The 13,472-nt window shown below is 43.5% G+C and overlaps 1 protein-coding gene, 1 non-coding gene and 1 pseudogene across 2 annotated transcripts; 1 reads left to right on the top strand and 2 right to left on the bottom strand.

Annotated features, from left to right (window-relative positions):
• Nucleotides 1-3,344: 3,344 nt before the first annotated feature.
• On the bottom strand, nt 3,345-3,885 carry LOC118547908 (translationally-controlled tumor protein-like; annotated as a pseudogene).
• Nucleotides 3,886-4,922: 1,037 nt separating this feature from the next.
• On the top strand, nt 4,923-6,237 carry LOC118547906 (large ribosomal subunit protein eL21-like). The gene is made up of 2 exons (XM_078076847.1): nt 4,923-5,264; nt 6,016-6,237. The coding sequence occupies exons 1-2, from the start codon at nt 4,944-4,946 to the stop codon at nt 6,196-6,198; spliced, it is 504 nt and encodes a 167-aa protein (XP_077932973.1). The 5' UTR covers nt 4,923-4,943; the 3' UTR covers nt 6,199-6,237.
• Nucleotides 6,238-10,349: 4,112 nt separating this feature from the next.
• On the bottom strand, nt 10,350-10,560 carry LOC118547948 (small nucleolar RNA U3). Its single transcript, XR_004923358.1, has one exon. It is a non-coding gene; the product is annotated as a small nucleolar RNA U3 (small nucleolar RNA).
• Nucleotides 10,561-13,472: the final 2,912 nt, after the last annotated feature.

Below are 13,472 nucleotides of genomic sequence, written 5' to 3'. Positions count from 1 at the left end.
CTAATCAGTCTGTCATATTTGTCCATCCAAGGCTGGCTCTATTACTGTGGTTATATCTACACAAGCAGGCATTTGATAAAGACTCTGAAATACTAAGATCAGAAGGCATGGCAATCCGTGTCCAGAGCCAAAGGGCTGGTTTCAATGGCTGCCTTCCTGACTCCTTCAAGAAAGAGCAAATAGGGAAATATCAGGGGCATTTGAATGGCCCTGCAGGTCATAATTACAGCTTCTGGGGTTAATCTACTGATCTCAGGGAGGGTAAGGAGCTCTGCAACAGTGATAAGTAGTGCTATAGGTGGGAGAAAGGAGTGTGGCGAAGGCCGTATGGGCAAATGAGGCTGGGTTATAAATTGGTGATAACTCAAACTTCTCAGGTCATTTGGTGACTCAGGTCTGATTGGACCGTACTAGTTGGGAAATTCTACAGCTTTGGCTCTCATGTTGCCATGTGACTTTATTACTAGGGGCCAAGGACAGTTCCAGAAAGACCAGGTCTTTAGGCATCTGTGGTCCTGCTAGCCCTGAAAGAAAAGCCTAGAACCTTGGCATTCCAGAGTTCTTTTTCTCTCAGAAATTCATTTGTTCGTTTATTCGTTCATTCTACAAATATGCGTTAAGCACCTACTATGTACCAGACACCATGCTGAGGCTACAACACCAAGGAAAACTAACATGATTTTGCCCTTTTGTGGTGTTGTGGGGGGAAACTGAAGCCTAACCAAGCCATTTAAAATAGTGTGATCATTGCTAAGACGGAGAAGTACTGAGCGCTGAAAACACATGTCAATGAGGTCCAGGAAGACTTCCCAGAGGAAGTGTCACCTAGACTGGGGCTGAAGGATAATCTGGGTTTAGCCAGGCCAAGGGAAAAGCTCTCTCAGGGAGAGAGAAGAGCAAACGTAAAGACCCCAACTGGGCAGTGTGAAGCACTATGGTAGGTGAAATAATGGCCCCCAAAGATCACATCCTAATCCCCAAAATCTGTGAAATTGGAACCTTACCTGACAAAAAGGGTTTTGCAGATGTGACTAAATTAAGGATCTTGAGATGGAGAAGTTATCCTGGACTGTCTTGGTGGCCAAGTATAATTACAGAGTCCTTTTACTTGAAAGAGGGAGGTGGTAGATCAAAGTCAGAGAGAGCTTTGGAAATGCTGCAGTGCTGACTTTGCAAATGGAGAATGAGGCCATGGACTAAGGAAGGCAGGTAGCCTCCAGAAGCTGGACAAGGCAAGGGAACTTTTCTAGAGGTTCTCCCAGAGAGTATCCAGAAGGAACACAGTCCTGCTAACGCTTGGATTTTAGTCCAGAAAAACCCATTTTGAACTTTTGACCTCCAGGACTGTAAGATAATGCATTTATGTTGTTTTAAATCATGAAGTTTGTGGTAATTTGTTACAAGAACAATAGGAAAATAATACAGGAACCTACAAAAAAATAGTCTAGGATGGCCAGACCATAGAGTATAAGGTGCAAATAAGATTGAAAAGGTAAGCAAAATCAGGCAGAACCTCATAGGGCTTATTAAGGATAAGGCTAAAATCCACTTCATCCTTCGGATACCCTGAAGGATTTTTAAACTGAGGAAGGATCAAATGAGGTTTACATTTTAGGAAATTATGTTTGATCTAATTCAGGGGTCAGCAAACTTTTCCAGTAAGGAATCAGATAAAAAATACTTTATGCTTCATGGGCCATACGGCTTTTGTTAGGTATTCATTTTTGTTTTTGTTTTTTAACAACCCCTTGAACACATAAAACCTGTTGTTAGCTCAAGGGCCATATAAAAACGGGCAGTCCCCAGCTCTGAGCCATCCTGTTTCTCATTTTCTCAGCCACCCTTGCAGCTAGGTGTGGTGATGGGAGTCAGGAACCCAATTCTGGCTAAAGAGTTAAGGGAACATCTCCCAAAGAATTCTGGGAATGCTTTGGCCATGCTTAGGAGAAGTTTGGGCGCTGCCTTTCTGCTTTCTCCCTGCCCTTGAACACTGATGGGATGCCTTATCTCATGAGAAAAACCTGAGGAAAAAAGCCAAGATTAATAGAGATGACAGCCCTGACAGAGATGGACTGAAGCAAAGCCACAAGTGTCTATCTCTAATTTCTTGTAATATGGGGGAAAATCAACCCCATTTTAAAATCCATTTTAAGTAGGGTATCCTGTTACTTGCAACTGGAAGAATTCCTAAGTGAACAGAGGGATGCTAGGAGATTGATTAGGAGGCTCTGCACCAGTGGGCGAGGGGTGACGGTTGCCCAAACTAGGGCTGTGGGAGTCAGGAAGTGCACGAACTTGAGACATATTTCGGAGGCTGCAGAAATAGGATACAGAGATTGTATGTAGAGGGAGAGGTGGGAAGAGGTAACAAGTGATGTCAAGGATTACTCCCAGGGCACTGATCATGGCGGTTGTGCCATCTACCCGAACAGAGAAAGGAGGAGAAAGGGCAGGTTTGGGGAGAAAAAGTGAAAAATTGAATTCTGGGGTTTGGGGTTCCTGAGGGCCATCTGAATGGAGCTGTCCTTAAGCTGTCCCATGTTAAAAACTGATGCTCAGGGCACCTGGGTGGCTCAGTTGGTTAAGCGACTGCCTTCAGCTCAGGTCATGATCCCAGGGTCCTGGGATTGAGTCCCACATCGGGCTCCTTGCTCAGCAGGGAGTCTGCTTCTCCCTCTGACCCTCCCCCCCTTTCATGTGCTCTCTCTCTCATTCTCTCTCCCCCAAATAAATGAATAAAATCGTTAAAAAAAAAAAAAGAAAAGAAAAGAAACTGATGCTCAGAAAAGAGGTTGAGATGGCTGTCACCAAAATCAATCCATACTTCTTCTTCTTTTTTAAGATTTATTTATTTATTTGACAGAGAGAGACAGAGGAAGAGCACAAGCAGGGGGAGTGGGAGAGGGAGAAGCAGGATCCCCACTGAGCAGGGAGCCCGATGTGGGGCTCAATCCCAGGACCCTAGGACCATGGCCTGAGCTGAAGGCAGATGCTTAACCAACTGAGCCACCCAGGCGCCCCTACTTCTTTTTCTTTTTTAAGTAGGCTCCATGCCCAGCGTGGAGCCCAATGTGGGGCTTGAACTCATGACCCTGAGATCAAGACCTGAGTTGAAATCAAGGGTTGGACGCTGAACCGACTCAGCCACCCAGGTGCCCCCCATTTTTCCATTTCTTCTTTTTTTTTAAGATTTATTTATTTATTTATTTGACAGAGAGAGAGACAGCGAGAGAGGGAACACAAGCAGGGGGAGTGAGAGAGGGAGAAGCAGGCTTTCCGCCGAGCAGGGAGCCTGATGTGGGGCTCGATCCCAGGACCCTGGGATCATGACCCGAGCTGAAGGCAGACACTTAACGACTGAGCCACCCAGGCACCCTCATTTTTCCATTTCTAAGCCATTCTTAAAGAAAATCATATTTGGGGTGTCACCATCCTCACGGGAGTCCAGCAGAGCAGCCATGCCATCTGGATTCATGTTTTCACCAATAAAGAACTGGTAGTTTTTGAAATTAGCAAGGATGTGCTTGATCTGTTCTGCGGCCCCTGTCATAAAAGGTTTTACTCTTTCTGTCCTCTGTTCTTCAAGTTTGCCTTTGATTGATTTCGTATAATCTTTGATGCACCTTCTGTAGGCTTTTTCTGTGAAGCTGGTTTCCTACAAGTGATGGTTCATGACCATATTAACACCAGGGATGACTGTGCTTTTGGTACCTTTGCTCTCCCAGCCTTCAAGGAGGCATTTCCACCAATGAGCAAGTCATCAATGGTACCCTCCGTCCTACTGACCATCTTCCCCTCCGCCTTTAGGCACAGCCCATCCGCAATCTCCTGGATCTTAGAGATGTCAGAGAACATCTCAACATGGCTGGGGAGGTCCTCGTAGATGATCAAGAGTGCGGCTGGAGAGACAATGACGGTACTAACTTAGGGGAAACCAGGAGCTCTAAGCAAGTGTGGTGCAGCCTGAACCACACTGGGATGGGGGGAGCAAGTGGAAAAGCGAAAGATGCTTTTCAATACCTTATTTTGTAAGTTGGATATGACACTTTGGATTGTCTCAACTCTTGCAATTCCTTGAGATATAAATATCTTTTCCCTGAAATGCAAAACTATAGTGAATTTAATTATAAGTTCTTGGGCTAGTTGCTCAGCCACACAAAGACTGAATTTCCTATGTAGAAGTCCTAGCAATGCTTACTCCATAGTGTGTCAAGAGCATCCAGTGAGAATCTGTATACGAAAGTCCTTTATGAACTGTAAAAAAATGACATTGAGTTTAGCTGGGTGTTTATTTACACATACTTTTGTATACACAGACTTCATAAGAATAAGGGGTTTCATATGATCTTTGTAGAATGGGTGGGAGTCCAACTGGTAGAGAGAAGAGATGAATCGCTATGTGGGAAAAATGGTCTGATATGATAAAGAACAGTTCATCAAAACCAAATAAAATTAAAGGGGAAACATGAGAGGCACTCTTTCAAAATAATGATCATAATGATAATGATGAGAACTGTTATTATTATTATTTTAAAGATTTTATTTATTTATTTGACAGAGAGATATACAGCGAGAGAGGGAACACAAGCAGGGGGAGTGGGAGAGGGAGAAGCAGACTTCCTGCTGAGCAGGAAGCCCGATGTGGGGCTTGATCCCAGGACCCCAGGATCATGACCTAAGCCAAAAGCAGACGCTTAACTAAGCCTGAGCCACCCAGGCACCCCAAGAACTGTTATTATTAATCATCATCTACTGTTTTGAAAATTCTTCCCCATGCAGTAAGATATGAAATAAAATAAGAGGAATGAACATCAGAAGGAAGAAACAAAAATCATTATTTGTAGATGATATAGTTTTAGTACTAGGAAACTAAAAAAGAACTGATTAAAAGCATTGAAATTAGTCTTTCGGCTGGAACCGCCATCTTCCAGTAATTTGCCAAAATGACCAACACAAAGGGAAAGAGGAGAGGTACCCGCTATATATTCTCTAGACCTTTTAGAAAACATGGAGTTGTTCCTTTGGCCACATACATGCGAATCTATAAGAAAGGTAATATTGTGGACATCAAGGGAATGGGCACTGTTCAAAAAGGAATGCCCCACAAATGTTACCATGGCAAAACTGGAAGAGTCTACAATGTTACTCAGCATGCGGTTGGCATTGTTGTAAACAAACAAGTTAAGGGCAAGATTCTTGCCAAGAGAATTAATGTACGCATTGAGCATATTAAACACTCAAAGAGCAGAGATAGGGGCGCCTGGGTGGCTCAGTCGTTAAGCATCTACCTTCGGCTCAGATTATGATCCCAGGGTCCTGGGATCGAGCCCCACATCGGGATCCCTGCTCAGCGGGGAGCCTGCTTCTCCCTCTCCCACTCCCCCTGCTTGTGTTCCTGTTCTCTCAATCTCTCTCTCTCTGTCAAATAAATAAATAAAATCTTAAAAAAAAAAGTCTTAAGGGCGCCTGGGTGGCTCAGTCGTTAAGCGTCTGCCTTCGGCTCAGGTCATGATCCCAGGGTCCTGGGATCGAGTCCCACATCGGGCTCCCTGCTCGGCGGGAGGCCTGCTTCTCCCTCTCCCACTCCCCCTGCTTGTGTTCCTGCTCTCGCTGTGTCTCTCTCTGTCAAATAAATAAATAAAATCTTAAAAAAAAAAAAAAAAAGTCTTAAAAAAAAAACCATGGCAAAATGGAAGAGTCTACAATGTTACTCAGCATGCTGTTGGCATTGTTGTAAACAAACAAGTTAAGGGCAAGATTCTTGCCAAGAGGATTAATGTACGCATTGAGCATATTAAACACTCAAAGAGCCAAGGTAGGGGCGTCTGGGTGGCTCAGATGGTTAAGTGTCTGCCTTCGGCTCAGGTCACGATCCCAGGGTCCTGGGATCAAGCCCCACATAGGGATCCCTGCTCAGCGGGGAGCCTGCTTCTCCCTCTCCTTCTCCTGCTCCCCCTGCTTGTGCTCTCTCGCTCTGTCAAAAAAATAAATAAAATCTTAAAAAAAAAAAAAAAGAGCCGAGATACCTTCCTGGAGCGTGTGAAGGGAAATGATCAGAAAAAGAAGGAAGCCAAAGAGAAAGGTACTTGGGTTCACCTGAAGCGCCAGCCTGCCCCACCCAGAGAAGCACAGTCTGTGAGAACCAATGGAAAGGAGCCCGAACTGCTGGAACCCATTCCCTATGAATTCATGGCATGATAAATGTAAAAAAAATAAAAGACCTCAAGACTGTAAAAATGTTTCTCTTAATTGAGTAGAAGTGTGGTGTCCTTTCCCCCCCAAAAATACTTAAAGCAAACTTTGTGTCCTAAAAAAAAAAAAAGCATTGAAATTAATAAGTGGGTTTGGTTAAATAGCTAGAAACATATTAATGTAGAAAGAAGCAATAGTTGGGGCGTCTGGGTGGCTCAGTCGGTTAAGCATCTCCTTTCAGCTCAGGTCATGATCCCAGGGTCCTGGGATCGAGCCCTGCGTCGGGCTCTCTGCTCAGCGGGAAGCCTGCTTTTCCCTCTGCCTGCCGCTCCCCCTGCTTGTGTTCCTTCTTCTGCTGTCTCTCTCTGTCTGTCAAATAAATAAATAAAATCTTAAAAAAAAAAAAAAAGAAAGAAAGAAGCAATAGCATTTCCTTAACCAGTTGTAAAAGACAGTGAAATCTCGCCTACACGTGATTCTGAATACACTTACCACATACTTCCCAGTCAAGTGCATTGTCCAAACCAGGTCTTCCCATTGTCCTTCTCCTTCCTTCCCACCACACTGACACTACCCTGAGAACAATTACATGAATTACATATATTCATGTTAATTTGTATCAGTGAGAATAAATTTTATCTTGAAGATTCTGTGTTTACATTTTAGGTGGACCAGGATTCTCCAAGAAGAGCACTTAAGAGAGGCCCCTCATAAAATGTGTTTGTCCTTTCTCCCTTTCTGTTCCCCTTAGGTCTTGTTTTCCTTCTGTGCCTGCAATAACTGTTTGTTATGAAATATAATAACTTGTAGACTTTTGTGATAAGCCTGTAATAAATGCCAGGGTCTGTCTACACATGGAAGTAAGTGGTTACCTCTCTCTCTTCTCCACCCATTTATCACCTAGACCCAGGGTCTGGGGAAGGTTAGCAGAGTTACAGAACCATAGCCTCTCTCAGCCAGAACTTTCCTCCCTCCAATCCACCTGCCTTGTCCACCAACACCCACTGACAATTTTATGGCCCAATCTGACTGTAGCTCTCTAATCAGATAGGTGACCATGCTCAGGTCCTTGGACTAGAAAATTTTACCTTCTCTGGCCCCAAGGGGACTTTGGCCCTAAATTTCATTTGAAGTTGAAGAATGTTGTAGGGGCTATGCTGTGACCAGGAGGCTGAGTAACCAGAACAGAATGTGGGAGAGGAGGGTGGGAAATGCCCCTCCTTTTGCAGTTACCAGGGCCTTCTTTCTGGGCCAAATTTGGTACCAACAAAAACACATGGAAGTGCCTAAGCAAGGGTTTGGTGAATGAATGTGATTCCTCTTGAGTTTCCTCTTGTGATTGCTCTTGAGTTTAGCTTAGCCCTTGTCCTTTCAGCTGAGCAGCACAAGACCAGGCAAAGGAGTAGGAAATGTTACCGGGTTTGGGGGCTTTGCCTCCTAGACCCCATAGCTCCATCCACAGTCTGCCGGCCCAGCTCCCAGGTTCCCCTATTGTTAACATCTTATATTACACAGTACATTGTCAAAACTAAGAAACCAACCTTAGCACATTATTGTTAATGAAACCCCAGACTCTTATGTTGCTAGTTTTAACCAGTATTAACTAAACTAAACTAAACTGATTTCAGTAGTTTTTTCCAGCTAATGCCTTTTTCATTTTTTTTTAAAGATTTTATTTATTTATTTGAGAGAGAGAGAATAAGAGAGAGCACATGAGAGGGGGGAGGGTCAGAAGGAGAAGCAGACTCCCTGCCTAGCAGGGAGCCCGATGCGGGACTGATCCAGGGACTCCAGGATCATGACCTGAGCTGAAGGCAGTCGCTTAACCAACTGAGCCACCCAGGCGCCCCAGCTAATGCCTTTTTCAGTTCCAGGATCCAATCCAGGATACCACATTGCATTTAGAAGCTAATGTGCTTTTTGCCATTCTATAAATCTCCTTTGACACCCATTTCCAGCCCCATCCCTGAATTGTCTTCTAAGATTTAACATCAAACATAGGGGAGGAGAAGGAGCCAAGGTCCTAAGGTCAGATCTAAAAGCCACCTCAGCATTTCTCATCAGCATTTCCCAAAATGAAATCTCCAGATAAAGAGTTCAACATGACACTCTGCTATTTTCAAGGAAAGAGAAATTCTATAGTCAAATGAATTAAAGAAAGGCTTGATGCCAAATCCCTTCTTAAAGAGGCAAAATGTTCATAGACATGACACAATCTCTGAAAAATAAGCCAGTTCAATTTGGCTTAACAAAACTTTTATCAAATTTCAGTCATTGTATACCACCTTCATGCCTTTTGCCATATCTGCAGACAGTCTGTACTATTATTGACTTAATCTTCTTTAAATCCACTCACCTTTTAAAAAATACATTCTAAAGAGCATTTGATATCACTGCTCTCAATGGAAAATTTAGATCATTTGCCAAAATTAATTAGAATGGGAAAAGGTTAATTTCAACCCAGAACTTCCTAGAGTCATCTCATCTATCACCAGTGGTTCACATATGATAGACTGGGAAATATTGGTTAACCAGATCCCTTTTTTCCATAACACCCGTTAAAATCCTGGGGAGACACTTTGGGAAAGGCCTAGAAGAGCATAAAATGTACATAGGGAGCTAGTGTTAAAGCCCAAACTAAAACTGAAGCCCCTACCTGCCTCTCTAGTGCCCTCCTCACAATCCTACTCTGCGTCTCAGGTTCAGACATCTCTTGGGCATGGCCGAAGGAGATTCCATGAGGGTCAGAGTTTGTAACACAAAAAGTTCAGATTCCATGTGATCTGGTTTTGATCCCGAGTTTGGGATTTTAAACAAATTCCCACACCTAGTTCTGAAGGCTCCCTATCTTCCTCCACTCTAGGGGCAGAACTTGGATCTGATTTCTTTGTCAAAGTACATGGGTACAAAGTGTTTTCTGATTCCCAACTATCACTGCTACTTATACCCCGCCACTTCCCACCTATTGACCACTGACCAAGTACCTGCACTTTGTCCGGTTCTTCCTAAACTCATGTTATTTTAAAATTTAATTGTGTTTGAGCAAGAGGGTGTGGCAAGAGGGGGTGCCTCCTGTTAATCAGTAACAGAGAGCGGCAGATAAACAAGGTGCTTCCAGCTGGGTGGGGCACATTTGGCCCTCAGTTCTCCCTAAAGTGGCTCCAGTAACTTGAGTACTTAATTCAACTGGCGCTCTTGGCTGTTTTCTCATTGCAAGAGGCCAGACCCCAGGTGTCGCTTACCCCTTCTCCATTTGGTCAGTTGCTTGACGCCTTGAGTGGATTTGACAACATAATGCTCACTAATCCTACCCCAGCTGGTTTCTAACATTCAGACCAGATTTGAGTGCCACTGGGCTTGATATCATTCATTCCTTTCTTTATTCAAGATATTGAACATGTAGAATAAGCCAGGCTGTGCTATGGTATATGCAATAATGGATAAAGTAACAGAGCTCTTACTCATGTGTTAGATACTCCTTGTACATTGTCTCACTTAATCCTAGGACAACTTCAGGAAGATATTCATTTTCCCATTTTAAGGTTAAGTAACCAGGGCTTGAACAACTTAAATACCTTTCCAAATTTTACATAATTATCAAGTGTCGGATCTGAGATTTGAACCCAGGTATACGTATGCTCGATGCCAGAGCCTATACTCTTAGCTCTTAGCCCATGCTGCCTCCTTGGGAGAAGGCACGGTTTTTACCAGTTCACGTATCTATAATAGCTATTTTGAGGTCTTTTATTTATTTATTTTTTAAGGTTTTATTTATTTATTTGACAAACAAAGAGAGTACAAGCAGGGGGAGCAACAGAGGAAGAGGGAGAAGCAGGGAGCCCGATGCGGGACTCAATCCCAGGACCCTGGGATCATGACCTGAGCAGAAGGCAGACGCTTAACCATCTGAGCCACCCAGGTGCCCCTATTCTGAGGTCCTTTAAAAAAAATCTCTGTCATTGGGACAGGGAGCTGGCTTCTCCCTCTTCCTCTGCCTCTCCCCCTGCTTGTGCTTTCATGCTCTCTGTCAAATAAGTAAATAAAAGCTTTAAAAAAAATTTCTGCCATCTCTGAATATGTTTCTATTTTTGTCTCCTCCCTGGTGATTTATCACATTCTCCTCCTTCTCACAACTAGTAAGTTTTTTTGTTTGTTTTACTCAGACGGCATCCCTTCCCTCTAGCTTCTCTGAAGGACAAGAAGGACAATCATCAATGACAAAGCACAGTTGCAAAAAGAACACCCAGAGCCAGCTTCTCGCTCACCAAGGGACACTGTTCCTCCTCCTCCTGGTTTCGGGTACTCTACACATTCAGAGAAACTTCTCTAGTAACAAACTGTAGAAATGATCCCTGAAAGCAGAGTCTTACAAGTAGTAAGTTTTACTGAATGTTGTTGATACTACATGGCAGAGCGGCTGGATTTTGTTGTCTTCTTAAAATGTTACTTCTTAGGGGCGCCTGGGTGGCTCAGTCATTAAGCGTCTGCCTTTGGCTCAGGTCATGGTCCCAGAGTCCTGAGATTGAGCCCCACATCGGGCTCCCTGCTCAGCGGGAAGCCTGCTTCTCCCTCTCCCACTCCCCCTGCTTGTGTTCCCTCTCTCGCTCTCTCTCTGTCAGATAAATAAATAAAATCTTTAAAAAAAAAGTTACTTCTTAAAATGTCTACTTAAAATGTTAAGACTTTTCTTTTTCTGGAAGTTAATTTTTAATTTGGATTAGCCGGATCTTGTCAGAGCTTTTTTTACTTTTTTAGGGCGAATCTAGAGTTCCCATATTCAACAGCTAAAGGAGCCCTGTTCCTTAGGCATGAGAGTTTTGAGATCCAAACTCAAAGCCCAGAGTAAAACATCAAGATCTCTCTACTTTGTCTGCTTAGAACTCTAATCTCCCAGCACTCTGTGACTCCAAGGATCTCTGTTCTTACAACCCCCTAGCAGCTGTTTTCTCTCAGGTCTCCTGGATGTTTTCTCGGGCACGTGCAGCTTACTTAGCATTTAGTCAACGACTGGATTTCCGATAAAGGAATCCCTCTGCATAATTTTTGAGCTGCTTTTTTGTGCGGCTCTTTCCTTTCTTCTAACCCGCCTCACACATTACAGTCACTACAGTATTCTAGAACTCCAGTTTCTGCCTCCTGCGCTCAGCAAGATCTCTATGCTCTCCTTAGGCTCCACCTCCTTGCACCATGGTTTGGAGAAGGTGCCCAGGCAGAAAACTGGGTTGAATATGGAGCTCACCTCATGTATTTCATTTTCTCAAAGATCACAGATCAGCACTATCTATTGTTCAATGCCTACAAATAATTGCTTCATGTATTTTGGCAATTTCATAGTTGTAAATGGTGAGAGAGTACGTATAGTACCCATTATTCATTTATGGCCAGCCCTAGAAAGTCTGGACATTCTTTTTTTTTTTTTTTTAAAGATTTTATTTATTTATTTGACAGAGAGCTAGAGAGAGAACACAAGTAGGCAGAGAAGCAGGCAGAGGGAGAGGGAGAAGCAGGCTCCCTGCAGAGCAGGGAGCCCGATGCGGGACTCGATCCCAGGACCCTGGGATCATGACCTGAGCCGAAGGCAGCCGCTTAACCGACTGAGCCACCCAGGCGCCCCCTGGACATTCTTTTTTATAACAATCTGACATTCTCTGAATTTTAACTGGAATTTTAGTCTAAGCACATATTAGAATTTGTTTCTATCATCTAACTTTTCTCTGTGTATATGTTTTGCTTTTTCAATGATTTGCTTTTTTTTTCTTTAAAAAATTAAAAGTTTTTGGGGTGTCTGGGTGGCTCAGTCATTAGGCGTTTGCCTTTGGCTCGGGTCATGATCCCAGGGTCCTGGGATCGAGTCCCACATCGGGCTCCCTGCTCCGCGGGAAGTCTGCTTCTTCCTCTCCCACTCCCCCTGCTTGTGTTCCCTCTCTTGCTGTGTCTCTCTCTGTCAAATAAATAAAATCTTAAAAAAAAAATTAAAGTTTTTGTTGGTTCTTTTTTTATTTCATTTTACCTCTTACATTTTTTTTTTTTTTTTAAGATTTTATTTATTTATTTGAGACGGAATGAGAGAGAGAGAGAGAGCACATGAAAGGGGGGAGGGTCAGAGGGAGAAGCAGGCTCCCTGCCGAGCAGGGAGCCCGATGCGGGACTCGATCCAGGGACTCCAGGATCATGACCTGAGCCGAAGGCAGTCGCTTAACCAACTGAGCCACCCAGGCGCCCCTTACCTCTTACATTTTTAAGATCTATATACTATTCCCATTCTTTTACTAGTTATTCTTGAAAAGTTTATCATGCCTACTTATACCAATAACTCTATGGTTCATATCTGTTCCTCTGCTGAATTATACAAAGTCTTTACTTACCTCTAAATCCTTCACTCCTAACTCATAACTTATTGTTACTCAGTATTTTCATTTAGTCCTTTAAAAAACACACAAATGAGACATTGTAAGATTTTTATTTCATATAAATAATGTTTATTTAATGTTACCCACAAGTTTACCAATTTCTTTGCTCACTATTACTCACCAGATCTCAGGTCTTTGTTCCAAGATTTTTCTTCTTCCGAAAGTCATTTTTTTTAAAGTTCTTTTGGTTACAAAAAAAAAAATTCTTTTGGGGAAGATCTGTGGCAGATTCTCTCAAATATTAATCTCAAAATAATTTATTCTGCCCTCATTCTTTTTTAATTTTTATTTATTTGACAGAGAGAGAGATAGAGAGGGGAACACAAGCAGGGGGAGTGGGAGAGGGAGAAACAGGCTTCCTGCAGAGCAGGGAGCCGATGTGGAGCTCGATCCCAGGACCCTGGGATCATGACCTGAGCCAAAGGCAGATGCTTAACCACTGAGCCACCTAGGCGCCCGGGCCCTCATTCTTTTTTAAGATTTATTTGAGAGGGAGAGAGAGAGAGAGCGTGTGCGCAGGTGGGCACAGGCAGAGGGAGGGGCAGAGGGAGAGGGAGACAAGCAAGACTCCCTGCTGAGCTGGGAGCCCAAGATGGGGCTGGATCCTAGGACTCCCAAGATCTGAGCCAAAATCAAGAGTCCTGAGCCAAAATCAAGAGTCCAGCGCCCAACCTACTGAGCCACCCAGGTGCCCCTGCCTTCATTCTTGAAAGATAATTTTGCTAGGTACAGAATTGAGATTTTGCTAGGTACAGAAGTGAGAGTGGACAAATGTTTTTTGTTACAGGATTTCCTTTTCCTTCCGTGCCCAAGTTTCTTGGTCATGCCGCTTTGAAGAATGAAGAGATAAACCAGAGTGGTGGGCAGCAA

Source organism: Halichoerus grypus, chromosome 7 (assembly GCF_964656455.1).
Source record: "Halichoerus grypus chromosome 7, mHalGry1.hap1.1, whole genome shotgun sequence".
NCBI lineage: Eukaryota > Metazoa > Chordata > Mammalia > Carnivora > Phocidae > Halichoerus > Halichoerus grypus.
The sequence above is the reverse complement of the archived record's forward strand: the minus strand, read 5'-3'. Positions and strand labels throughout refer to the sequence as shown.